The following is a 25,403-nucleotide window of genomic DNA, read 5'->3' as shown; positions in this document are numbered from 1 at the left end:
AGTTTTTCATGAAGTTTTACTTGTTACTGCACTGCAACCACATCATTTCTCAATTGTGGAATCTATCCTATTTTATAAAAAAACAACGTGATGTTCACTCTTCTTTTTGATTTTGATAAAAACAGAAATAGGATTTATTTGTTTTTTGTTTTTTTGACTAAATTAAAATAATGTTATTTATTTAAATAAATTGTATTTAATTATGAATAAATAAATTGTCTTTTTTTTTTTTTTTAAAGAAAAGTGTTCATCCATCAGTTTTTTTCTAATTAAAATAATTTTTATTTTGTTAAAAAAAAAAAAACATGTTTAATGTAAATATATATTTGTTTCAATCTAAAAAATAATATAAAATATAATATATATTTAACATATTATACAAAACACCAAAAATAAATTAGAAGTGATGAGGTGGCGACTTGTCCAGGGTGTACCCCGTCTTCCGCCCGAATGCAGCTGAGATAGGCTCCAGCACCCCCCGCCACCCCAAAAGGGACAAGCGGTAGGAAATGGATGGATGGACAAAAATAAATACATTTAGTTTTTTGAGAGGGTTTTGTACAACCACATAATTTCTCAATTGTGGGGTAAATAAAAGTCTATCCTATCTTATAAAAAAACATGATGTTCACTTTTCTTTTTGATTTGGATAAAAACAGAAATAGTTTTTTTTGTTTTTTTTGACTAAAATAAAAATGTTATATTTATTTAAATGAATTGTATTTAATTATGAATAAATAAATTGTCATTTTTTAAAGAAAAGTATTCATCCATCAGTTTTTTTTCTAATAAAAAAAAAGTATTTTGTAAAAAAAACAAAAAATGTTTAATGTAAATATATATTTATTTATTTATTTAAATAAATTGTATTTAATTATGAATAAATAAATTGTAATTTTTTTTTAAAGAAAAGTGTTCATCCATCAGTTTTTTCTAATTACATTCATTTTTATTTAAAAAAAAAACAAAAACAAAAAACATGTTTAATGTAAATATATATTTGTTTCAATCTAAAAAATAATATAAAATATAATATATATTTAACATATTATACAAAACACAAAAATAAATTAGAGGTGATGAGGTGGCGACTTGTCCAGGGTGTACCCCGTCTTCCGCCCGAATGCAGCTGAGATAGGCTCCAGCACCCCCCGCGACCCCAAAAGGGACAAGCGGTAGAAAATGGATGGATGGATGGATGGACAAAAATAAATATATTTAGTTTTTTGAGAGGGTTTTGTACAACCACATAATTTCTCAATTGTGGGATAAATAAAAGTCTATCCTATCTTATAAAAAAACATGATGTTCACTCTTCTTTTTGATTTGGATAAAAACAGAAATAGTATTTTTTTTTTTTTGACTAAAATAAAAATTGTATATTTATTTAAATAAATTGTATTTAATTATGAATAAATAAATTGTCATTTTTTTAAAGAAAAGTATTCATCCATCAGTTTTTTTCTAATAAAAAAAGGATTTTGTAAAAAAAAAAAAAAAAAGTTTAATGTAAATATATATTTATTTATTTATTTATTTAAATAAATTGTATTTAATTATGAATAAATAAATTGTCTTTTTTTTTTTTTAAAGAAAAGTGTTCATCAGTTTTTTTCTAATAAAAAAAAGTATTTTGTAAAAAAAACAAAAAATGTTTAATGTAAATATATATTTATTTATTTATTTAAATAAATTGTATTTAATTATGAATAAATAAATTGTCCTTTTTTAAAGAAAACTATTCATCCATCAGTTTTTTTCTAATAAAAAAAAGTATTTTGTAAAAAAAAAAAAAAAAATGTTTGATGTAAATATATATTTGTTTAAATCTAAAAAATATATATATAAAATATAATATATATTTACCTTTTATCCAAAACACAAAGATAAATAAATTTCGTTTTTTTGAGAGGGTTTTGTACAAAAAATAATTTTGCCTTTTGGCTGAGGAAAAAAAGTTCATGTGAAATCAATTAAAAGGCATGAAAAGTCTTCCTCCCAACCTTTAGGGGGCAGCATATTACCACCTCTAACACGCTACACTGCGCCCCCTACAGGTCGCGCAGGCCAAGCGGTGGCGATGCGGGCCAAGGCGTTCGGCTTCAACGTGATCTTCTACGACCCTTACCTCCAGGACGGCCTGGAGCGCTCGCTGGGGGTCCAGAGGGTCTACACGCTGCAGGACCTCCTCTACCAGAGCGACTGTGTGTCTCTGCACTGCAACCTCAACGAGCACAACCACCACCTCATCAACGACTTCACCATCAAGCAGGTGGGCCGCCCTGCTGGACGCGTGGCGCACTGCGGCGTGGGACGCTGACAAAAGTGGCCGTTGATGTTTGCAGATGCGTCAAGGAGCCTTCCTGGTCAACGCGGCGCGAGGAGGTCTGGTGGACGAGAAGGCCTTGGCTCAGGCCCTGAAGGAAGGAAGGATACGTGGAGCCGCTTTGGACGTCCACGAGACAGAACCCTTCAGGTGGCAACTCAATTGTAACGAGAATGTACCAACAGAGGGGGGGAGTTGGGTCCCTGGAGGTCGACTGCTGCTATAAAGCGCTGCCAGCCGTCCATCACCCCGAAGGGGAATCAAGCGGGGGTGAAGGGGAGGGGGTGTGTGTGTGTATATGCCCATTGTCTTGAGTGTGTTGATGTAGTGTCCATAGACCTGGGGCCGTTCTGCATGCAAGCAAAAGTTGGACTCCAGGTGTCTTTGAGGAGGGAGGGAGGTCAAAAGCGTCCATCATTGAGGTGTCCTCGGGGGGGGGATGTTTTCAGAACAGCCTGTTCCTGTTGTTGGAGCGTCAAGTCCATTCGAGGGAGTCAAATCGTAGATTAGGATTTTTGTTTTTCCGTGAGCCGACATTACAATTGCTTGTCTGTTCTATTCGTCCATATAAAAAAAGTTAAAGTTAAAGTACCAATGATTGTCACACACACACTAGGTGTGGCGAAATTATTCTCTGCATTTAACCCATCACCCTTGATCACCCCCTGGGAGGTGAGGGGAGCAGTGGGCAGCAGCGGTGGCCGCGCCCGGGAATCATTTTTGGTAATTTAACCCCCCAATTCCAACCCTTGATACTGAGTGCCAAGCAGGGAGGTAATGGGTCCCATTTTTATAGTCTTTGGTATGACTCGGCCGGGGTTTGAACCCACAACCTACCGATCTCAGGGCGGACACTCTAACCACTAGGCCACTGAGTACATGTACTTCCGGTTCAAGGTAGGAAAGAGGAAGTACATTTAACGCTGCAGCGCACCTTTTCAGTGTCTTTGTCTGTGTTTTATGAAAACTATTTGTTGAATACAAAACATTCTTTCCCATTCTTGCTTGATGTACAGCTTAAGTTGTTCAACAGTCCGGGGGTCTCCGTTGTGCTATTTTAGGCTTCATAATGCGCCACACATTTTCAATGGGAGACGGGTCTGGACTACAGGCAGGCCAGTCTAGTACCCGCACTCTTTTACTACGAAGCCACGCTGTTGTAATACGTGGCTTGGCTTTTGTCTTGCTGAAATAAGCAGGGGCGTCCATGATAACGTTGCTTGGATGGCAACATATGTTGCTCCAAAACCAGTATGTACCTTTCAACATTAATGGCGCCTTCACAGATGTGTAAGTTACCCATGTCTTGGGCACTAATACACCCCCATACCATCACACATGCTGGCTTTTACACTTTCACCCTAGAACAATCCGGATGGTTCTATTCCTCTTTGGTACAGAGGACACGACGTCCACAGTTTCCAAAAACAATTTGAAATGCGGACTCGTCAGACCACATAACACTTTTCCACTTTGCATGAGTCCATCTTAGATGAGCTCGGGCCCAGCGAAGTCGGCGGAGTTTCTGGGTGTTGTTGATAAATGTATTTCGCTTTGCATAGTAGAGTTTTAACTTGCACTTACAGATGTAGCGACCGACTGTAGTTGCTGACTTTGGTTTTCTGAAGTGTTCCTGAGCCCATGTGGTGATATCCTTTACACACTGATGTCGCTTTTTTTTTTTTTTTTTTTGTCTGATCTGTCTGATGTCGCTTTTTGGTGCAGTACCGCCTGAGGGATGGAAGGTCCGTAGAATCGCCGCTTACGTGCAGTGATTTCTCCAGATTCTCTGAACCTTTTGATGATATTACGGAGCGTAGATGGTGAAATCCCCTAAATTCCTTGCAATAGCTGGTTGAGAAATGTTGTTCTTAAACAATTTGCTCACGCATTTGTCGACAAAGTGGTGACCCTCGCCCCGTCCTTGTTTGTGAATGACTGAGCAATTTCATGGAAGCTGCTTTTATACCCAATCATGGCACCCACCTGTTCCCAATTAGCTTGTTCACCTGTGGGATGTTCCAAATAAGTCTTTGATGAGCATTCCTCAACTTTATCAGTCTTTTTTGCCACTTGTGCCAGCTTTTTCGAAACATGTTGCAGGCATCCATTTCCCAATGAGCTAATATTTGCCAAAAAATAACAAAGTTTCTCAGTGTGAACATGAAATATCTTGTCTTTGCAGTCTATTCAATTGAATATAAGTTGAAAAGGATTTGTTTTTATTTACCATTTACACAACGTGACAACTTCACTGCTTTTGGTGTTTATAGAAAATATTTCACTTTTTTTCCTCGCCCAGCTTCTCCCAGGGGCCTCTGAAAGACGCGCCCAACCTGATCTGCACGCCGCACACCGCCTGGTACAGCGAGCAAGCGTCGCTGGAGATGCGCGAGGCCGCCGCCACGGAGATACGCCGAGCCATCACGGGTACGTCACTGAGCGCGTGCGGACCGCCACGTCCCGCTCATTACCGTGAATTGATTAACGTGGACCCCCGACTTAAACAAGTTGGAAAAACGTATTCGGGTGTTACCATTTAGTAGGGGTGTAACGGTGCGTGTACAGTATAAGTCGCTCCGGCCGAAAATGCATAATAAAGAAGGAAAAAAACATATATAAGTCGCACTGGAGTATAAGTCGCATTTTTGGGGGAAATGTATTTGATAAAAGCCAACAGCAAGAATAGACATTTGAAAGGCAATTTAAAATTAAAGCTGCAAGCAGCGTTGGTCGGGCCCGCGTATTTGGCAGGTGCTAGTCCTAAGTGTCCTAAGACTTTTGTCAAGTTGTAGTCCTAAGTGTCCCAATACTTGTGTCCAGTGTAAGTGTCCCAATACTTGTGTCCAGTGTAAGTGTCCCAATACTTTTGTCCAGTTTTCGGCCTAAGTGTCCCAATACTTTTGTCCAGTGATAGTCCCAAGTGTCCCAATACTTTTGTCCAGTGATAGTCATAAGTGTCCCAATACTTTTGTCCAGTGATAGTCCCAAGTGTCCCAATACTTTTGTCCAGTGATAGTCATAAGTGTCCCAATACTTTTCTCCAGTGTAAGTGTCCCAATACTTGTGTCCAGTGTAAGTGTCCCAATACTTTTGTCCAGTTTTCGGCCTAAGTGTCCCAATACTTTTGTCCAGTGATAGTCCTAAGTGTCCCAATACTTTTGTCCAGTGTAAGTGTCCCAATACTTTTGTCCAGTTTTCGGCCTAAGTGTCCCAATACTTTTGTCCAGTGATAGTCATAAGTGTCCCAATACTTTTGTCCAGTGATAGTCATAAGTGTCCCAATACTTTTGTCCAGTGATAGTCATAAGTGTCCCAATACTTTTGTCCAGTGATAGTCATAAGTGTCCCAATACTTTTGTCCAGTGTAAGTGTCCCAATACTTGTGTCCAGTGTAAGTGTCCCAATACTTTTGTCCAGTTTTCGGCCTAAGTGTCCCAATACTTTTGTCCAGTGATAGTCCTAAGTGTCCCAATACTTTTGTCCAGTGTAAGTGTCCCAATACTTTTGTCCAGTTTTCGGCCTAAGTGTCCCAATACTTTTCTCCAGTGTAAGTGTCCCAATACTTTTGTCCAGTGGTAGTCCTAAGTGTCCCAATACTTTTGTCCAGTTTTAGTCCTAAGTGTCCTAATACTTTTGTCTAGTGGTAGTCCTAAGTGTCCCAATACTTTTGTCCAGTTTTAGTCCTAAGTGTCCCAATACTTTTGTCCAGTTTTAGTCCTAAGTGTCCCAATACTTTTGTCCAGTGATAGTCCTAAGTGTCCCAATACTTTTGTCCAGTGATAGTCATAAGTGTCCCAATACTTTTCTCCAGTGTAAGTGTCCCAATACTTTTGTCCAGTGGTAGTCCTAAGTGTCCCAATACTTTTGTCCAGTTTTAGTCCTAAGTGTCCTAATACTTTTGTCTAGTGGTAGTCCTAAGTGTCCCAATACTTTTGTCCAGTGGTAGTCCTAAGTGTCCCAATACTTTTGTCCAGTTTTAGTCCTAAGTGTCCTAATACTTTTGTCTAGTGGTAGTCCTAAGTGTCCCAATACTTTTGTCCAGTTTTAGTCCTAAGTGTCCCAATACTTTTGTCCAGTTTTAGTCCTAAGTGTCCTAATACTTTTGTCTAGTGGTAGTCCTAAGTGTCCCAATACTTTTGTCCAGTTTTAGTCCTAAGTGTCCCAATACTTTTGTCCAGATTAAATCCTAGGTGTCCCAATACTTTTGTCCAGTGTTAGTCCTAAGCAGTTTTTTCTGCGTTTTATTCAAAAATTGCTCTAGAGCGCAATTTTTAAATTTGGGGTTAGGTTTTTTTATTAGATCACAATTTTTGCCAGTCCTGATGTGTGTGTTCAGTTTGGTGAGTTTTGAAGCATGTTAAGGGGGTCAAATTACAGCTCAAAAAGGCAAAAGTGACTGTTTTTAGTACTTTTTTGTCTTGAAGGGGGAATTGCCAACTTCCTGTTGATTTTTGCCCGAGGATATACAATTATGAAAACTAGGTCTAAGTCAAACCTACATAGAGGTTTTTGTTTCATGTCTCTCCGACCTTCCTAGTGGGAGTTACAGGCAGTCTAGTTTTTTTTTTTCCTAGGGGGCGCTAGAGCGCAATTTTGAGTTTTGGGGTTCGGTTTTTTTATTAAAAGACAATTTTCGCAGGTCCTGATGTGTGGGTCAAATATGGTGAGTTTTGAAGCATGTTAAGTGGGTCAAATTAGTGCTCAAAAAGGATAAAGAAAGAATTAAAGCTGCAAGCAGCATTGGTCGGGCCCGCATATTTGGCAGGTGCTAGTCCTAAGTGTCCCAATACTTTTGTTCAGTTTTCGTCATAAGTGTCCCAATACTTTTGTCTACTTTTAGTCCGAATTGTCCCAATACTTTTGTGTAGTGTACCTACCTTGTCTGCATTGTGTGGGCACGCTGGTGTTTCCTGCTTTTAAGCAGCCATCTTGAAAAAACAGCAGCATCAGCGCAGCGGCTCTTTGAAGGGTCATAAAATCAAAACCGGAGCCGGTATTAAAACTCTTTCGATAACTTTTAATCACAAGGGTTCAATCTCTCTCCTGTGTTAGTTTGAAGCCGAAACAACAAACACGCTCAGAGGAGATAATGTTTGAAGAAAGGTGACGGGTTTTTACAAAAATGTTGTGTTGAAGGGGGAATAGCAAGCTTCTTGTAGATTTTTGCTGGGGGTTGTCAATTTATGAAATGTAGGTCTAAGTGAGACCTACGGAGAGGATTTTGTTTCATGTCTCTCCGACCTTCCCAGTGGGAGTTACAGGCAGTTTTGTCATTTTTTTCTTCCGAGGAGCAGTTTTTTCTCCGTTTTATTCAAAAATTGCTCTAGACCGCAATTTTCAAATTTGGGGTTAGGTTTTTTTATTAGATCACAATTTTTGCCAGTCCTGATGTGTGTGTTCAGTTCGGTGAGTTTTGAAGCATGTTAAGGGGGTCAAATTACAGCTCAAAGAGGCAAAAGTGACTGTTTTTAGTATTTTTTTGTCTTGAAGGGGGAATTGCCAACTTCCTGTTGATTTTTGCCCGATATACAATTATGAAAACTAGGTCTAAGTCACACCTACATAGAGGTTTTTGTTTCATGTCTCTCCGACCTTCCTAGTGGGAGTTACAGGCAGTCTAGTTTTTTTTCTTTCCTATGGGGCGCTAGAGCGCAATTTTGAGTTTTGGGGTTTGGTTTTTTCATTAAAAGACAATTTTCGCAGGTCCTGATGTGTGGGTCAAATATGGTGAGTTTTGAAGCATGTTAAGTGGGTCAAATTAGTGCTCAAAGAGGCGGCGGAAGAATAATAATAAAGAAAGAATAAAACCTTAGAAATTCAATAGGTCCTTATGTCCCATTGCATAAGGACTCCCTTTGGGAGTCCTTATGCAACTGACTTATAGTCCGAAAAATACGGTAGAAGAAAAGTTTTGTCATTTTATTTAATCTGAGCAACAACTTGAGGCAGTTTAATGTTGATTAACGTGGACCCCGACTTAAACAAGTTGAAAAACTTATTGGGGTGTTACCATTTAGTGGTCAATTGTACGGAATATGTACTTCACTGTGCAACCTACTAATAAAAGTCTCAATCAATCAATCAATAAAAAAAAAGCACTTTATATGTAGAAAGGTTTTGTTACAGGGGAACATTATCACAATTTCAGAAGGGTTAAAACCATTAAAAATCAGTTCCCAGTGGCTTATTATATTTTTCAAAGTTTTTTTCAAAATTTTACCCATCACGCAATATCCCTAAAAAAAAAGCTTCAAAGTGCCTGATTTTAACCATCGTTATATACACCCGTCCATTTTCCTGTGACGTCACATAGTGATGCCAACACAAACAAACATGGCGCATAGAACAGCAAGATATAGCGACATTAGCTCGGATTCAGACTCGGATTTCAGCGGCTTAAGCGATTCAACAGATTACGCATGTATTGAAACGGATGGTTGTAGTGTGGAGGCAGGTAGCGAAAACCAAATTGAAGAAGAAACTGAAGCTATTGAGCCATATCGGTTTGAACCGTATGCAAGCGAAACCGACACGACAGCCAGCGACACGGGAGAAAGCGAGGACGAATTCGGCGATCGCCTTCTAACCAACGATTGGTATGTGTTTGTTTGGCATTAAAGGAAACTAACAACTACGAACTAGGTTTACAGCATATGAAATACATTTGGCAACAACATGCACTTTTAGAGTGCAGACAGCCCAATTTTCATCAATTAATATATTCTGTAGACATACCCTCATCCGCTCTTTTTTCCTGAAAGCTGATCTGTCCAGTTTTGGAGTTGATGTCAGCAGGCCAGGGAAGCTAGGGTCGATAGGGGGTTTAGCTCGCTCGTCTGCGGGAACAAACTCCCGCAATTGCTTGCCGTGCTAGCGAGGCCCTTTGTCCCTGAATTGCTCACACACTCCGGTAGATTCAATGGGGGTCTGGCGGCAGATTTCTTTGACTTTATGGTTGGAAATGCATCTGCTTTGAGTGTCGCAGGATATCCACACATTCTTGCCATCTCTGTCGTAGCATAGCTTTCGTCGGTAAAGTGTGCGGAACAAACGTCCAATTTCTTGCCACTTTGGCATCTTTGGGCCACTGGTGCAACTTGAATCCGTCCCTGTTGGTGTTGTTACACCCTCCGACAACACACCGACGAGGCATGATGTCTCCAAGGTACGGAAAACAGGCGAAAAAAACGGAAAATAACAGAGCTGATTTGACTCGGTGTTTGAGAAAATGGCGGATTGCTTCCCGATGCGACGTCACGTTGTGACGTCATCGCTCCGAGAGCGAATATTAGAAAGGCGTTTAATTCGCCAAAATTCACCCATTTAGAGTTCGGAAATCGGTTAAAAAAATATATGGTCTTTTTTCTGCAACATCAAGGTATATATTGACGCTTACATAGGTCTGGTGATAATGTTCCCCTTTAAGAAACCATTCTGAGCCTTATCTTATTTAGTTTTTATTTTATATATGTTGAGAGTGCTTTCTGCTCCTCCGCTCCCAGTCTGTGGAACGCTCTCCCTGACCACCTGAGGGCACCACAGACTGTGGATGCTTTTAAAAAAGGCTTAAAAACCCTTCTTTAAAAAAATTTTTTTTTTTTAAAGCCTTTTTTTTTTTAGATATATGCATACTAGTTATAGCTATTTGGCTGTTCAAGTTTTTATTTTTATTTATTTCTTTATTTATTTATTTATTTATTTTTTTAATATCACTGTAGCACTTTGAGATTGTTTACTCAATATAAAGTGATTTTTACAAATAAATCTATTATTATTATTATTAATATTACATGAACCCTGGCAATGGACCCTGTGTGTATATGTATGTTATGCCATTGTTTACACATTTGGTAAATAAATAACCAAAAAATGAATGTTTTGTTGTTTTCTTACTGTACCAAAAATGAACCGAACTGTGACCTCTAAACCGAGGTACATACCGAACCGGAATTTTTGTGTACCGTTACACACCCCTACCATTTAGTGGCCAATTGTACGGAATATGTACTGTACTGTGCAATCTACTAATAAAAGTCTCAATCAATCAATCAAAAAAAACACTTTATATGTAGAAAGGTTTTGTTAAGAAACCATTCTGAGCCTTATCTTATTTAGTTTTTATTTGATATATGTTGAGAGGGCTTTCTGCTCCGCTGCTCCCAGTCTGTGGAACGCTCTCCCTGACCACCTGAGGGCACCACAGACTGTGGATGCTTTTAAAAAAGGCTTAAAAACCCTTCTTTAAAAAATAAAATTAAAAAAAAAAAGCCTTTTTTTTTTTTAGATATATGCATACTAGTTATAGCTATTTGGCTGTTCAAGTTTTTATTTTTATTTATTTCTTTATTATCTTTATTTTTTTTAATACACTGTAGCACTTTGAGATTGTTTACTCAATATAAAGTGATTTTTACAAATAAATCTATTAATATTATTATTATTACATGAACCCTGGCAATGGACCCTGTGTGTATATGTATGTTATGCCATTGTTTACACCAGGGGTGCTCACACTTTTTCTGCAGGCGAGCTACTTTTCAATTGATCAAGTCGTGGGGATCTACCTCATTCATATATATCATTTATATTTACTTATTTATGAAATATATGTTTTTGTTAACAAGTTAAAGGTGTTTAATGATAATGCAAGCATGTTTAACACATATAGTTAATATTGTTAATAAATTAAAGGTGTTTAATGATAATACAAGTATGTTTAATACATATAGTTAATATTGTTAACAACTTAAAGGTGTTTAAAGATAATACAAGCATGTTTAACACCTATAGTTAATATTGTTAACAAGTTAAAGGTGTTTAATGATAATACAAGCATGTTTAACACATATAGTTAATATTGTTAACAAGTTAAAGGTGTTTAAAGATAATACAAGCATGTTTAACACATATAGTTAATATTGTTAATAAGTTAAAGGTGTTTAAAGATAATGCAAGCATGTTTAACACATATAGTTAATATTGTTAACAAGTTAAGGTGTTTAAAGATAATACAAGCATGTTTAACACATATAGATTCCTTTCTTTCATGAAGACAAGAATATAAGTTGGTGTATTACCTGATTCTGATGACTTGCATTGATTGGAATCAGACAGTGGTGCTAAAAACGTCCGCATTTTCGAATGGAGGAGATAAAAGTCCTCCTTTCTGTCCAATACCACATGAAAGTGGTTGGTTTTTGGCATCTTATTTGTCCAGCTTCCGTACTCCTTTGTATACACTTTACAAGAAATACATTGTCGGCAAACTCCGTAGCTTGCTAGCTTGTGCACGCCGGCTTTCTGAGACTCTTATTTTGTTAGCGCAACTGTGCAACTGTGCAGTCGGTCTTTGGAGTTTTGACGACAGGTACGGCGCCAGAGTCTGTTGAAATAAAGTGTTTCTCGCCTTCCAGTCGGTCATTTTAATGAGCCGGCAGCAGCCAGCGTCATCTCAGAAGACCCTCGGGTGCCGTGAATGTCAATCAAGTGACCAAAGTGACGTCATAGTGAAGATTTTTATGATCGCTCATTTTTAGGACTATTTTTTTAATGCCTGGCTGGTGATCGACTGACACACCCTCCGAGATCGACCGGTAGCTCGCGATCGACGTAATGAGCACCCCTGGTTTACACATTTGGTAAATAAATAACCAAAAAATTTATATTTTGTCGTTTTCTCCGAACTGTGACCTCTAAACCGAGGTACGTACCGAACCGGAATTTTTGGGTACCGTTACACCCCTACCGTTTAGTGGTCAATTTTACGGAATATGTACTGTACTGCGCAATCTACTAATACAAGTCTCAATCAATCAATCAAAAACTGTCCGTCCTCCCGCAGGCCGCATCCCTGATAGTCTCCGGAACTGCGTCAACAAAGAGTTCTTCATCACCTCGGCGCCGTGGGGCATGATGGAGCAGCAGCAGCAGCAGCAGCAGACGCACCCTGAGATGAACGGCGCCGCCTACAGGTGAGAAGTCGCAACTCTTGCTTGGCTTTGACTTGGAAAAGATGACCGTCGTTGTTTTTTTTTTTTGTCCCCGACCATGGATGGATCCACCTAACCCAACGTGATTTCCTGCGGGGGGGGGGCGGGGTGATGTTGACAGAAGTGATTGGAGGTTTATTCTGTAACTACTTCTCTCACACAGCCGAGTCAACCAAACCATGGTGCACGCCATAGCCACAGGGGGCGTGCAGGACAAATTATATTCCTAATTCCTCTCACGCAGGTAAATCAATGATGATGATGATGATGATGATGAATTAAGTAGTGGCTCCTAAAAAAATAAATAAATCACCTTTTGTTTTGTGTACGACTTTCCCCTGCTTTGTACTAAAGTATTGGGACAACTACCGTATTTTTCCTACTATAAGGCGCACTTAACATCCTTATTTTTCCCTCAAAACTCGACAGTGCGCCTAATAACCCGGTTAATAATTCTGGTTGTGCTTACCGACCTCGAAGCATACTTGCCAACCTTGAGACCTCCGAATTCGGGAGATGGGGGGAGGGGGGGGTTGGTGGTAGCAGTGGTGTATATTGTAGCGACAATGTGGCGAAGTTGGGAGAGTGGCCGTGCCAGCAACCTGAGGGTTCCTGGTTCAATCCCCACCTTCTACCATCCTAATCACGTCCGTTGTGTCCTTGAGCAAGACACTTCACCCTTGCTCCTGATGGGTCCTGGTTAGGACCTTGCATGGCAGCTCCCACCATAAGTGTGTGAATGGGTGAATGTGGAAATAGTGTCAAAGCACTCTTGAGTTCCTTTAAAAAAAAAAGGTAGAAAAGCGCTATACAAGTACAACCCATTTAGCGTCCCGGAAGAGTTAGTGCTGCACCGGGGGACAGTGTAGCGTAGCATACCTGCCAACTACTCCGGTTTTCCCGTAATTCGTACGGTTTTCATCAACCTATTCCGGGTTACGGTTGAAGTGATAAAAAATACGGTTTTTCATTCATTAAAAAAAAAAAAGGGTGAAAACTACGCGAATTGCACCTTGTGCAGACAAGATTTTTCGATCGGACACGGAGGAATTAGCGATGTAAAAGACCACGTTGGGACAAAAAAACACAAGTCTAATGCCGTTGCTAGCGATACAAGTGGAAAACTTTCAACGTTTTTCGTGGCCCAAACAGATTCTTTGGATGTGATAAATGCCGAAGTTTTATTTACGGAGGCAATAATTGAGCATGGACTTCCAATCGCACTGGCTGATCACATGGGACAGTTAAATGTTTGTAATGCAACCTTTAAAAATCATTACGCGGTGATCGCGGTCCCAAAAATAAACTTTTCTTGCATGATAATGTCCAGAAAAACTCGCTTTATATTACTATAGAGTCCTTTTAACGAATGAGTTTGATGGTTTATCACAAACCTTAAATGAAAGAAGTCCTTTGTTCTCCTGCACCATGCATGCGCTTTGGCCTTGCTTCGTGTTTGGTGCGCAATCCTGTCGGCTGTATTTCACAGCACGTCTTTGACAACTTGAAGTGGCATAAAACATTTAAAACAAAGGGGTTATAGGAACAATCACTTTCAGTGTTTTATGCCACTTCAAGTTGTCAAAGACGGTATGCTAGTGCCCGACTGCCACAAGTGGAACAAACATTTGAAACAAAGGGGTTATAGGAACAATCACTTTCAGTGTTTTATGCCACTTCAAGTAAACTTATCATAAAGTTACCATATCATTTTTGCAGTATGAGCAATCTGATGGAATACATTTGGATTTTAGCCACAAAAAGGTAATGACACCAATGTTATCTATTGGAATTGTTTAGTACTGTTATACTGTTAAAAGTGTTTATACTATTTATGCTTTCAAGTCCAAGTTGAAGAAATCTTGTTAAATGTTGACAGCATAACTACCAAAATACAGAAGTATGTCCTTAATATTTTTGCAGTGCTATTTCTGTTGAAAAGTTCAAATGATTACATTAGAGATGTGATGTGCCACTTTTCAAGTGTCTGATGGCTTCAATTAATTTTCATTAATTTTTCATATTTTGAATTCTTTTGAAAGGCTTACATAAAAAACTACATTTGAATTGTAATTCCATGCTATTGACAGGACTATTAATTTTAATGAAGTTAGCTTACCATGTTTACAGTATGATAATTGTGATAGAAATGTGAATTTTAGGCACAGAATATTTTTTACAATTGAACAAGGCAGTAGATTATACAAGCTTGGACAGAAAGTTAATAATGACACCAATTTTTTTTTTTAATGGAATTGTTTAGTACTGTTTTACCATTTCTTTACTGTAAAAAGTGTTTATACTTTCAATTAACAAATTGAAGTCTTGTGAAATGTTGACAGGATAACTGGCATTAACTGTCAAAATAATTTCAAACTATTGAAGTTAGCTTACAGAATAAACATGTCAATCAACCCATATGATTTTTGCTGTAATATTTTTGTTTTGAAAAGTCACTGTGACTGATAGAAAAGTGATGGTTTTAGCAACATTTTAACCTGTCTGAATGCTAATAATCATTTTGCGTCGGGGGGCGAAGCCCTGAACCCTCCACCAGGACTTTGTCCTGGACCTACCGGGGCCTGCGGCCCTTAAACCCTGGCTACTAGGTTTTTCTGATTTCAAAAGTTGGCAGGTATGGTGTAGCCAGATGTAAAACCTCTTTTGCACAATCAGCCTTTTCATATAAAGCCATAAAGCATACTTGCCAACCCTCCCGGATTTTCCGGGAGACTCCCGAAATTCAGCGCCTCTCCCGAAAAACTCCTGGGACAAATTTTCTCCCGAAATTCAGGCGGACTCAGCGTACCTGCCCAATCACGTTATAACTGTAGAATGATGGGGGGCGAGTTCTTGGTTTCTTATGTGGGTTTATTGTTAGTGTCACGTTCAAACACTGAGGACATCTATTAAACAAGACAAAAGGCAAGGAATCAAACAGAGACAGAATTAAATTTGGACTCAATATTGAGGAGAGACATGGCCACTGCACTCTCTGTACAGTCCTGCACCACGCTCTGAAGAAGAAGGTTTTCGTCTCCTCTTTATTACAATATTCAATGTTCACGCACCAACACATGTCACAGCAGGAATGGGGAGTATGTAAAACAGTCATTGTTTTCGGTCGCTTTGAAGACCAAGAAGTGGGATTTCTCGGGCTTGGGCTCTTCCTGGATCCAGCTGGGGCAGGTGTTGGAGGACAATGGATAACCCCTCCCGTCTCCTGACCACAGTGACTTCAAGAGGGCAGCGGGTCGTAAACAGCGTTGACCTCGGTCACCAAACAGTTGGAAGAGAGTTTGTGAAATACTTCAGAGAGAGTTCGTTTAACACTTCAAAGAGAGTTCCTCTGGAAGTTGAGCAGATCCTGCCATCTGTCCGTGTTGAAATCACAGTGGAGTTTTACGAGCCTTCTTCCTCTTGTTAGGCCTCGAAAGACAGCATTCATAATACAACGTTTCTTTTGTGATAACTTACAAACAATTATTCCAACAGTTAGGCAGTTTCATTAACGTCCTCCCAGCGCGGCAACAACACACAACAAAAGCAGTCACGTTTTCGTCTACCGTAAAGCAGTTGGTCTGCCGTAAACAGCAATGTTGTGACACTCTTAAACAGGACAATACTGCCATCTAGTGCATTTGATGAAAGCACTTTTGTGCGTGCCACACAGCAATGCATGGTTAGAAAAATAGTGAAAAGTGAAAAAATCGCGCTTTTCCCGAAATTCCCAAATTTCCATGAAATTTCCATTGAAATTAATCTGACATTTTTCAAAGTTCCACAATTCCCACATTTTTCATTCGAACCAAACCGTTCCAACTCCAAAATATTCAGTCTGTTCAAAATTGTGTGCTTTCCTTAAACAATTTTTTTTTTTTAAATCCCGGATTTCCAAGAATTCCTTAGTTTTCAGGGACATTCAAACTATCATTTTGCCAAGTTCGAAAAAATTCCAGGAATTCCCTTTTTTGACCCTTCTTTCTTGCCTCTACTCCATCCAAATGTTTCAACCCACTTCAACCGTTCCACTGTCCAAACATTCTTCTTAATCAGGACAAAAAAAACGAAGTTGTGTTTTGAACTGGAAAAATTCCCGGTTTTCCCGAAATTCCTGGAATTCCCTAATACCATAAAAATGTTACTACTTCAGCATTTCTCGACTAATTTGGAAAATTCCAACACCAGCTATTTCAACTCATTCAGACCATTCCAGTCTTTTAACATTTTCCCCAAAAATCCCGCTTTTCCCGAAATTTCCATGAAATTTCCATTGAAATTAATCGGACATTTTTCAAAGTTCCACAATTCCCACATTTTTCATTCGAACCAAACCGTTCCAACTCCAAAATATTCAGCCTGTTCAAAATTGTGTGCTTTCCTTAAACAATTTAAAAAAATCCCAGATTTCCAAGAATTCCTTAGTTTTCAGGGAAATTCAAACCTATCATTTTGCCAAGTTCGAAAAAATTCCAGGAATTCCCTTTTTTGACCCTTCTTTCTTGCCTCTACTCCATCCAAATGTTTCAACCCACTTCAACCTTTCTACTGTCCAAACATTCCTCTTAATCAGGAAAAAAAAAACAAGTTGTGTTTTGAACTGGAAAAATTCCCGGTTTTCCCGAAATTCCTGGAATTCCCTAATACCATAAAAATGTTACTACTTCAGCATTTCTCGACTGATTTGGAAAATTCCAACACCAGCTATTTCAACTCATTCAGACCATTCCAGTCTTTTAACATTTTCCCAAAAAATCCCGCTTTTCCCGAAATTTCCATGAAATTTCCATTGAAATTAATCGGACATTTTTCAAAGTTCCACAATTCCCACATTTTTCATTCGAACCAAACCGCTCCAACTCCAAAATATTCAGCCTGTTCAAAATTGTGTGCTTTCCTTAAACAATTTTTAAAAAAAATCCCGGATTTCCAAGAATTCCTTAGTTTTCAGGGACATTCAAACTATCATTTTGCCAAGTTCAAAAAAATTCCAGGAATTCCCTTTTTTGACCCTTCTTTCTTGCCTCTACTCCATCCAAATTTTTCAACCCACTTCAACCGTTCCACTGTCCAAACATTCCTCTTAATCAGGACAAAAAAACGAAGTTGTGTTTTGAACTGGAAAAATTCCCAGTTTTCCCAAAATTCCTGGAATTCCCTAATACCATAAAAATGTTACTACTTCAGCATTTCTCGACTGATTTGGAAAATTCCAACACCAGCTATTTCAACTCATTCAGACCATTCCAGTCTCTTAACATTTTACCAAAAAATCCCGCTTTTCCCGAAATTCCCAAATTTCCATGAAATTTCCATTGACATTAATCTGACATTTTTCAAAGTTCCACAATTCCCACATTTTTCATTCGAATCAAACCGTTCCAACTCCAAAATATTCAGCCTGTTCAAAATTGTGTGCTTTCCTTAAACAATTTAAAAAAAATAAAAAAAATCCCGGATTTCCAAGAATTCCTTAGTTTTCAGGGACATTCAAACTATCATTTTGCCAAGTTCGAAAAAATTCCTGGAATTCCCAGAATTCCCTTTTTTGACCCTTCTTTCTTGCCTCTACTCCATCCAAATGTTTCAACCCACTTCAACCTTTCTACAGTCCAAACATTCCTCTTAATCAGGACAAAAAAACCAAGTTGTGTTTTTAAGTGGAAAAATTCCCGGTTTTCCCGAAATTCCTGGAATTCCCTAATACCATAAAAATGTTACTACTTCAGCATTTCTGGACAGATTTGGAAAATTCCAACACCAGCTATTTCAACTCATTCAGACCATTCCAGTCTTTTAACATTTTACCAAAAAATACCGCTTTTCCCGAAATTTCCATGAAATTACCATTGAAATTAATCGGACATTTTTCAAAGTTCCACAATTCCCACATTTTTCATTCGAACCAAACCGTTCCAACTCCAAAATATTCAGCCTGTTCAAAATTGTGTGCTTTCCTTAAACAATTTTTTAAAAAAATCCCGGATTTCCAAGAATTCCTTAGTTTTCAGGGACATTCAAACTATCATTTTGCCAAGTTCGAAAAAATTCCAGGAATTACCTTTTTTGACCCTTCTTTCTTGCTACTACTCCATCCAAATGTTTCAACCCACTTCAACCTTTCTACTGTCCAAACATTCCTCTTAATCAGGACAAAAAAAACAAGTTGGGTTTTGAACTGGAAAAATTCCCGGTTTTCCTGAAATTCCTGGAATTCCCTAATACCATAAAAATGTTAGTACTTCAGCATTTCTCGACTGATTTGGAAAATTCCAACACCAGCTATTTCAACTCATTCAGACCATTCCAGTCTTTTAACATTTTACCAAAAAATCCCGCTTTTCCTGAAATTTCCATGAAATTTCCATTGAAATGAATCGGACATTTTTCAAAGTTCCACAATTCCCACATTTTTCATTCGAACCAAACCGTTCCAACTCCAAAATATTCAGCCTTTTCAAAATTGTGTGCTTTCCTTAAACAATTTTTTTTTTAAATCCCGGATTTCTAAGAATTCCTTAGTTTTCAGGGACATTCAAACTATCATTTTGCCAAGTTCGAAAAAATTCCAGGAATTCCCTTTTTTGACCCTTCTTTCTTGCCACTACTCCATCCAAATTTTTCAACCCACTTCAACCTTTCTACTGTCCAAACATTCCTCTTAATCAGGACAAAAAAACCAAGTTGTGTTTTGAACTGGAAAAATTCCCAGTTTTCCCGAAATTCCTGGAATTCCCTAATACCATAAAAATGTTACTACTTAAGCATTTTTTCGACAGATTTGAAAAATTCCAACACCAGCTATTTCAACTCATTCAGACCATTCCAGTCTTTTAACATTTTCCCAAAAAATCCCCGTTTTACCCGAAATCTCCAAATTTCCATGAAATTTCCATTGAAATTAATCTGAGATTTTTCAAACTTCCACAATCCCCACATTTTTCATTCGAATCAAACCGTTCCAACTCCAAAATATTCAGCCTGTTCAAAATTGTGTGCTTTCCTTAAACAATTTCTTTTTAAATCCCGGATTTCCAAGAATTCCTTAGTTTTCAGGGACATTCAAACTATCATTTTGCCAAGTTCGAAAAAATTCCAGGAATTCCCTTTTTTGACCCTTCTTTCTTGCCACTACTCCATCCAAATATTTCAACCCACTTCAACCGTTCCACTGTCCAAACATTCCTCTTAATCAGGACAAAAAAACCAAGTTGTGTTTTGAACTGGAAAAATTCCCGGTTTTCCCGAAATTCCTGGAATTCCCTAATACCATAAAAATGTTACTACTTCAGCATTTCTCGACTGATTTGGAAAATTCCAACACCAGCTATTTCAACTCATTCAGACCATTCCAGTCTTTTAACATTTTCCAAAAAAAAATCCCGAAATTCCCAAATTTCCATGAAATTTCCATTGAAATTAATCGGACATTTTTCAAAGTTCCACAATTCCCACATTTTTCATTCGAACCAACTCCAAAATATTCAGCCTGTTCAAAATTGTGTGCTTTCCTTAAACAATTTTTTTTTTTTTTAAATCCCGGATTTCCAAGAATTCCTTAGTTTTCAGGGACATTCAAACTATCATTTTGCCAAGTTCAAAAAAATTCCAGGAATGACCTTTTTTGACCCTTCTTTCTTGCCTCTACTCCATCCAAATTGTTCAACCCACTTCAACCGTTCCACTGTCCAAACATTCCTCTTAATCAGGACAAAAAAACCAAGTTGTGTTTTGGACTGGAAAAATTCCCGGTTTTCCCAAAATTCCTGGAATTCCTTAATACCATACAAATTTTACTACTTCAGCATTTCTGGACAGATTTGGAAAATTCCAACACCAGCTATTTCAACTCATTCAGACCATTCCAGTCTTTTAACATTTTCCCAAAAAATCCCCGTTTTACCCGAAATCTCCAAATTTCCATGAAATTTCCATTGAAATTAATCTGAGATTTTTCAAACTTCCACAATTCCCACATTTTTCATTCGAACCAAAACGTTCCAACACCAAAATATTCAGCCTGTTCAAAATTGTGTGCTTTCCTTAAACAATTAAAAAAAAAAAAAAAAAATCCCGGATTTCCAAGAATTCCTTAGTTTTCAGGGACATTTTCCCCATTCAATATAAATTGCCCATTTTTTAAACTTCCACAATTCGCACCTTTTTCAACCGATTCAAAACATTCCAACATCAACACATTCCACTCATCCAGACCACAAGGAAGTCTTTTACATTTAGAAAACAATAATAATGATAATATGACTCCTTTAATGCGCCTTATAATACGGTGCTCCTTTTGTATGAAAAAAGTTCGGAAATTCACCATTCATCGACAGTGCGCCTAATAATCCGGTGCGCCCTATGGTCCGGAAAATACGGTAATTGATTTATTTATGTGTCCCAATATTTTTGTATTATTTGTGATTCCTAATTTAGTGGAAAAAAAAAAAAAAACCTAGAACCCTCTTCATCATACACAGAGAGGTGTCCCTAATCCAATGGCCACATACTTTAAGTGTCCCTAATCATTTGTCTTGGGTCTCGACAGGTTCCCTCCCGGCGTGCTGGGTGGGGTCCCCAGGCCGATGGAGGGCCTGCTGCCCGGGGGGGTGCCCATGGTCCACCCGCTGCCCCCAGGTAGCCACGCCCCCCAGGCCGCCTCCCCCAACCGGCCCCCCTCCAAGCACGGCGACCCCACCAGAGAGCACACGAGCGAGCCGTGAGGGCCGAGACCCCACCAGCATGGTCCCTCCCTGGGGACGATGGAGGACACACAGATGAGACTGTCAAAGCCCCCCCCCTGACCCCCTCCTTTCTGTCTTCTTGGACTGACAGGAAGTCCTTTTAAGGCTTTCCTGCCCCCCCTTCATTGACAAAACATGTGTTGTTATTTTTGTTGTGTTTCTGTTCTCTCTGCTAATGTTACATGTTTTAGCTGCTGTGTCTCCCTCTAGTGGACGGATGCGTCATTGCACTTCCTTACTACAGCAAATCGGCCTTTAAATGATTAAATTGTTGGACACGTCACGTCATGATGCGTCACGTGTTCTGGAATATTACACCAACCTGGATTATTTTGTCTTCCGTCGTTTTATTTTGTTTTTTTTGGTCCGTTTGTGTTCACGTCCCACATTTTGAGTGCAGTTTGAGTGTTGAATGTTCTCATTTCCTTCTAGTTTCTTGAAATCTTAGCACTTTTTTTTTCTTTCTTTTTTTTCTTTCTGTGTTTTGTTTCTTGTACAAGAAGGTGAACATTAAATTACACGTGCAGCTGGAACAAAAACAAATAAAACGTGCTGTCCCGATTGATGTTTTGTAGTGTAACACTTGAGTGTTATTATCTTTATAAAAAAATTTTTTATTTTTTTTTATTTTTATTTTTTTAAATTTATTAAATCAATATAAAAAACACAAGATACATTTACAATTAGTGCACCAACCCCAAAAAACTCCCTCCCCCATTTACACTCATTCACACAAAAGGGTTGTTTCTTTCTGTTATTAATATTGTGGTTCCTACATTATATATCAATATATATCAATACAGTCTGCAAGGGATACAGTCCGTAAGCACACATGATTGTGCGTGCTGCTGCTCCACTAATAGTACTAATCTTTAACAGTTAATTTTACTAATTTTCATTAATTACTAGTTTCTATGAAACTGTTTTTATATTGTTTTACTTTATTTTTTATTCAAGAAAATGTTTTTAATTTATTTTTCTTGTTTAAGGGGGGAGGAGTATATTTATAGCTAGAATTCACTAAAATTCAAGTATTTCTTATATATATATATGTGTATAAATAAAATAAATACTTGACTTTCAGTGAATTCTAGCTATATACTGTATATATATATATATATATATACAGTATATACAGCATGTATATGTATATATATATATATATATATATATACAGTATATAGCTAGAATTCACTGAGTCAAGTATTTATTTTATTTATATGTATATATATAATAAAATACATATATATATATGTATTTTATTATTATATATATACATATATATATAGAATAAATATTTATTTATATGTATATATATAATAAAATACATATATATATATATATGTATTTTGTTGTATATATATATATATATATATATATATACATATAAATAAAATAAATAAATTTCAATGTTCATTTATTTAAGAAAATGTTTTTAATTTATTTTTCTTGTTTAAGGGGGAGGAGTATATTTATAGCTAGAATTCACAAAAATTCAAGTATTTCTTATATATATATGTGTATAAATAAAATAAATACTTGACTTTCAGTGAATTCTAGCTATATACTGTGTGTATGTATATATATATATATATATATATATATACAGTGTGTATATATACAGTGTATATATACAGTATGTATATATATATATATATACACAGTATATAGCTAGAATTCACTGAAAGTCAAGTATTTATTTTATTTATATGTATATATATAATAAAATACATATATATATGTATTTTATTATATATATATATATATATATATATATATATATATACATATATATATAAAATAAATATTTATATGTATATATATAATAAAATACATATATATATGTATGTATATATATATATATATATACAGTGTGTATATATACAGTGTATATATACAGTATGTATATATATATATATATACACAGTATATAGCTAGAATTCACTGAAAGTCAAGTATTTATTTTATTTATATGTATATATATAATAAAATACATATATATATGTATTTTATTATATATATATATATACATATATATATAAAATAAATATTTATATGTATATATATAATAAAATACATATATATATATGTATATATATAATAAAATACATATATATATATATATATATATATATATATATACATATAAATAAAATAAATACTTGAATTTCAATGTTCATTTATTTACACATATACACACACATAACACTCCTCTACTCATTGTTGCATTTGAAAGTGCAATGCTTTGCAGCCAGTAGCACAGCCTTTGAAGGAGCATAGGTATGGGCAGTGTAATATTCTGGGTTAGAGTCAATAACCAGGCGAGGTGACGAAGTTACGTCTCTTTACTTCATACTTCAGAACAGACTCCCACACTTGCCGTCAGGGTGCGCAATACAAAGTAAACCGTCGGCCAACCAAAAAGTAACCACAGCACACTACACGGTGTAGTGTGCTGTGGTTACTTTTTGGTTGGCCAAGCGGACGTGAATTGATTAACGTGGACCCCGATTTAAACAAGTTGAAAAACTTATTGGGGTGTTACCATTTAGTGGTCAATATGTACTGTACTGTGCAATCTACTAATACAAGTCTCAATCAATCAATCAATGACGACAGGCTGTCCTCACTCAGGTCTGCACGGACCTAGAGCTGGAGGCGTGCCTAAAGCATACTTGCCAACCTTGAGACCTCCGATTTCGGGAGGTGGGGGGTGGGTCGTGGTCGGGGGTGGGACGGGGCGTGGTTAAGAGGGGAGGAGTATATTGACAGCTAGAATTCACCAAGTCAAGTATTTCATACACATATATATATATATATATATATATATATATATATATATATATATCTACATCCTGAAAATATGCAAACAAAACTGTGTTTGGATAATTGATACTTCAAACTTGCATAAATAAATATTAAGGAATATAACATAACTTGGCTTCTGAGAGTTTCAAAATGTAATGAATAAAATGCTAAAGTTGTTGATAAACAAGCAATTATTTTAATAATTAAATATGGTCATTTTAAATGAATTATTATGATCATTTAAAATCAATTATTTCAAATATGTTTATTTTAATGTATAATTCTATGGCTGGATGTAGTAAGGAGTCAGGAAAAAATACAAAAAAAAATACAATTAATTTTGATGTTTTTAGCAAAATATAGTAAAAATGTATTTTTTATTTTTTTTAAATTAATAAATATATTTATTTTTAGGTAAAATAAACATAATAATACAATTTATCTTTAGTCTGGATGATTTAGTTCTTGTCACCCTGTTGTCCTCCCATCATGAAAAAAGGCTGTCCTCACTCAGGTCCGCATGGAGCTGGAGGGGGCGTGGCTTCCAGCTCCGGCTGAAAACCGGGAGATTTTCGGGAGAATATTTGTCCCGGGAGGTTTTCGGGAGAGGCGCTGAATTTCGGGAGTCTCCCGGAAAATTCGGGAGGGTTGGCAAGTATGGCCTTAAGTCTGGCTGGAAATCGGGAGAATGGTTGTCTCAGGAGAGGCACTGAAATTCGGGAGACTCCCGGAAAAATCGGGAGGGTTGTCAAGTATGATTCTAATTCAAATGAATGGACGTATTTTTAGTTCTACAATGCCCACAATTCTCAACATTTTGCGTCATTTTTTTTTTAGCCGATTCCGACTTATCAACATAAACCCACACTCCTCTTCACGTGCATACGTCAAATGCAAAACATGTTTTCCCTTTCCCCCAAAATTCCCGGTTTTCCCAGAATTTCCGGTAATTTTCTCCCTATTGACAATGAATGGGAAACACATCCCACATTTCTGATCCGATTTGAAGCATTTCAGCCCACAAGGGCATTCACATGCAATTCCTACCGCAAATTCTACTTTCATACCATTTCAATGATTGAAAAACCGTTGTTGAATCAATGTTGAATAGATGATGATTTTTGAATGCATGTATGAACACTACATCACTTCCTATTACTATAACAATTTGTAATATTTGTTTTAAAAACAATGCCAAATAAAAGATTACATACAAAACATTATTTAAGAAGACAGTATTTAATTTGGAACCATGTGGATTTGTACAGAAATAAAAAAAAATGTGCTTAGCAGCCCTAAATGGCAAAAAAAAAAAAAAAGATATTTTTTTTACTGCTTTATTTACATCAATTTACAATACTGATCAATTAAAGCACCAGTATGGTACGCAGATATAAAGTTAAGTGCCTCGTTTAAAAAAAAAAAAAAAGACTTAATAGGATTCCTGTGCGTCACGTGACAAAGACCAAAAAAGTGAAATTGTGGCGATAATAATGCCAGATTTTTTTAAATGTACCTCTTCTTGATTTGTAT

General features: G+C 37.0%; 1 protein-coding gene across 4 annotated transcripts in view; it reads left to right on the top strand.

The window, feature by feature from the left end:
- The window catches only part of LOC133577325 (C-terminal-binding protein 2-like), a 205,025-nt gene extending 183,398 nt beyond the window's left edge, over positions 1-21,627 (top strand). For 3 of the 4 annotated variants that reach the window (XM_061931253.1, XM_061931081.1, XM_061931334.1), the window contains 5 exons: positions 2,058-2,272; positions 2,346-2,476; positions 4,629-4,756; positions 12,171-12,300; positions 20,867-21,627. In XM_061931253.1, coding sequence (XP_061787237.1) covers positions 2,058-2,272; positions 2,346-2,476; positions 4,629-4,756; positions 12,171-12,300; positions 20,867-21,041 — 779 coding nt within the window. In that variant the 3' untranslated portion in view covers positions 21,042-21,627. Of the gene's footprint in view, positions 1-2,057; positions 2,273-2,345; positions 2,477-4,628; positions 4,757-12,170; positions 12,301-12,481; positions 12,563-20,866 lie in introns of all 4 variants that reach the window. The other variant, XM_061931167.1, reaches the window with a different exon arrangement.
- Positions 21,628-25,403: the final 3,776 nt, after the last annotated feature.

Source organism: Nerophis lumbriciformis, linkage group LG02 (assembly GCF_033978685.3).
Source record: "Nerophis lumbriciformis linkage group LG02, RoL_Nlum_v2.1, whole genome shotgun sequence".
Lineage (NCBI taxonomy): Eukaryota > Metazoa > Chordata > Actinopteri > Syngnathiformes > Syngnathidae > Nerophis > Nerophis lumbriciformis.
The sequence above is the reverse complement of the archived record's forward strand: the minus strand, read 5'-3'. Positions and strand labels throughout refer to the sequence as shown.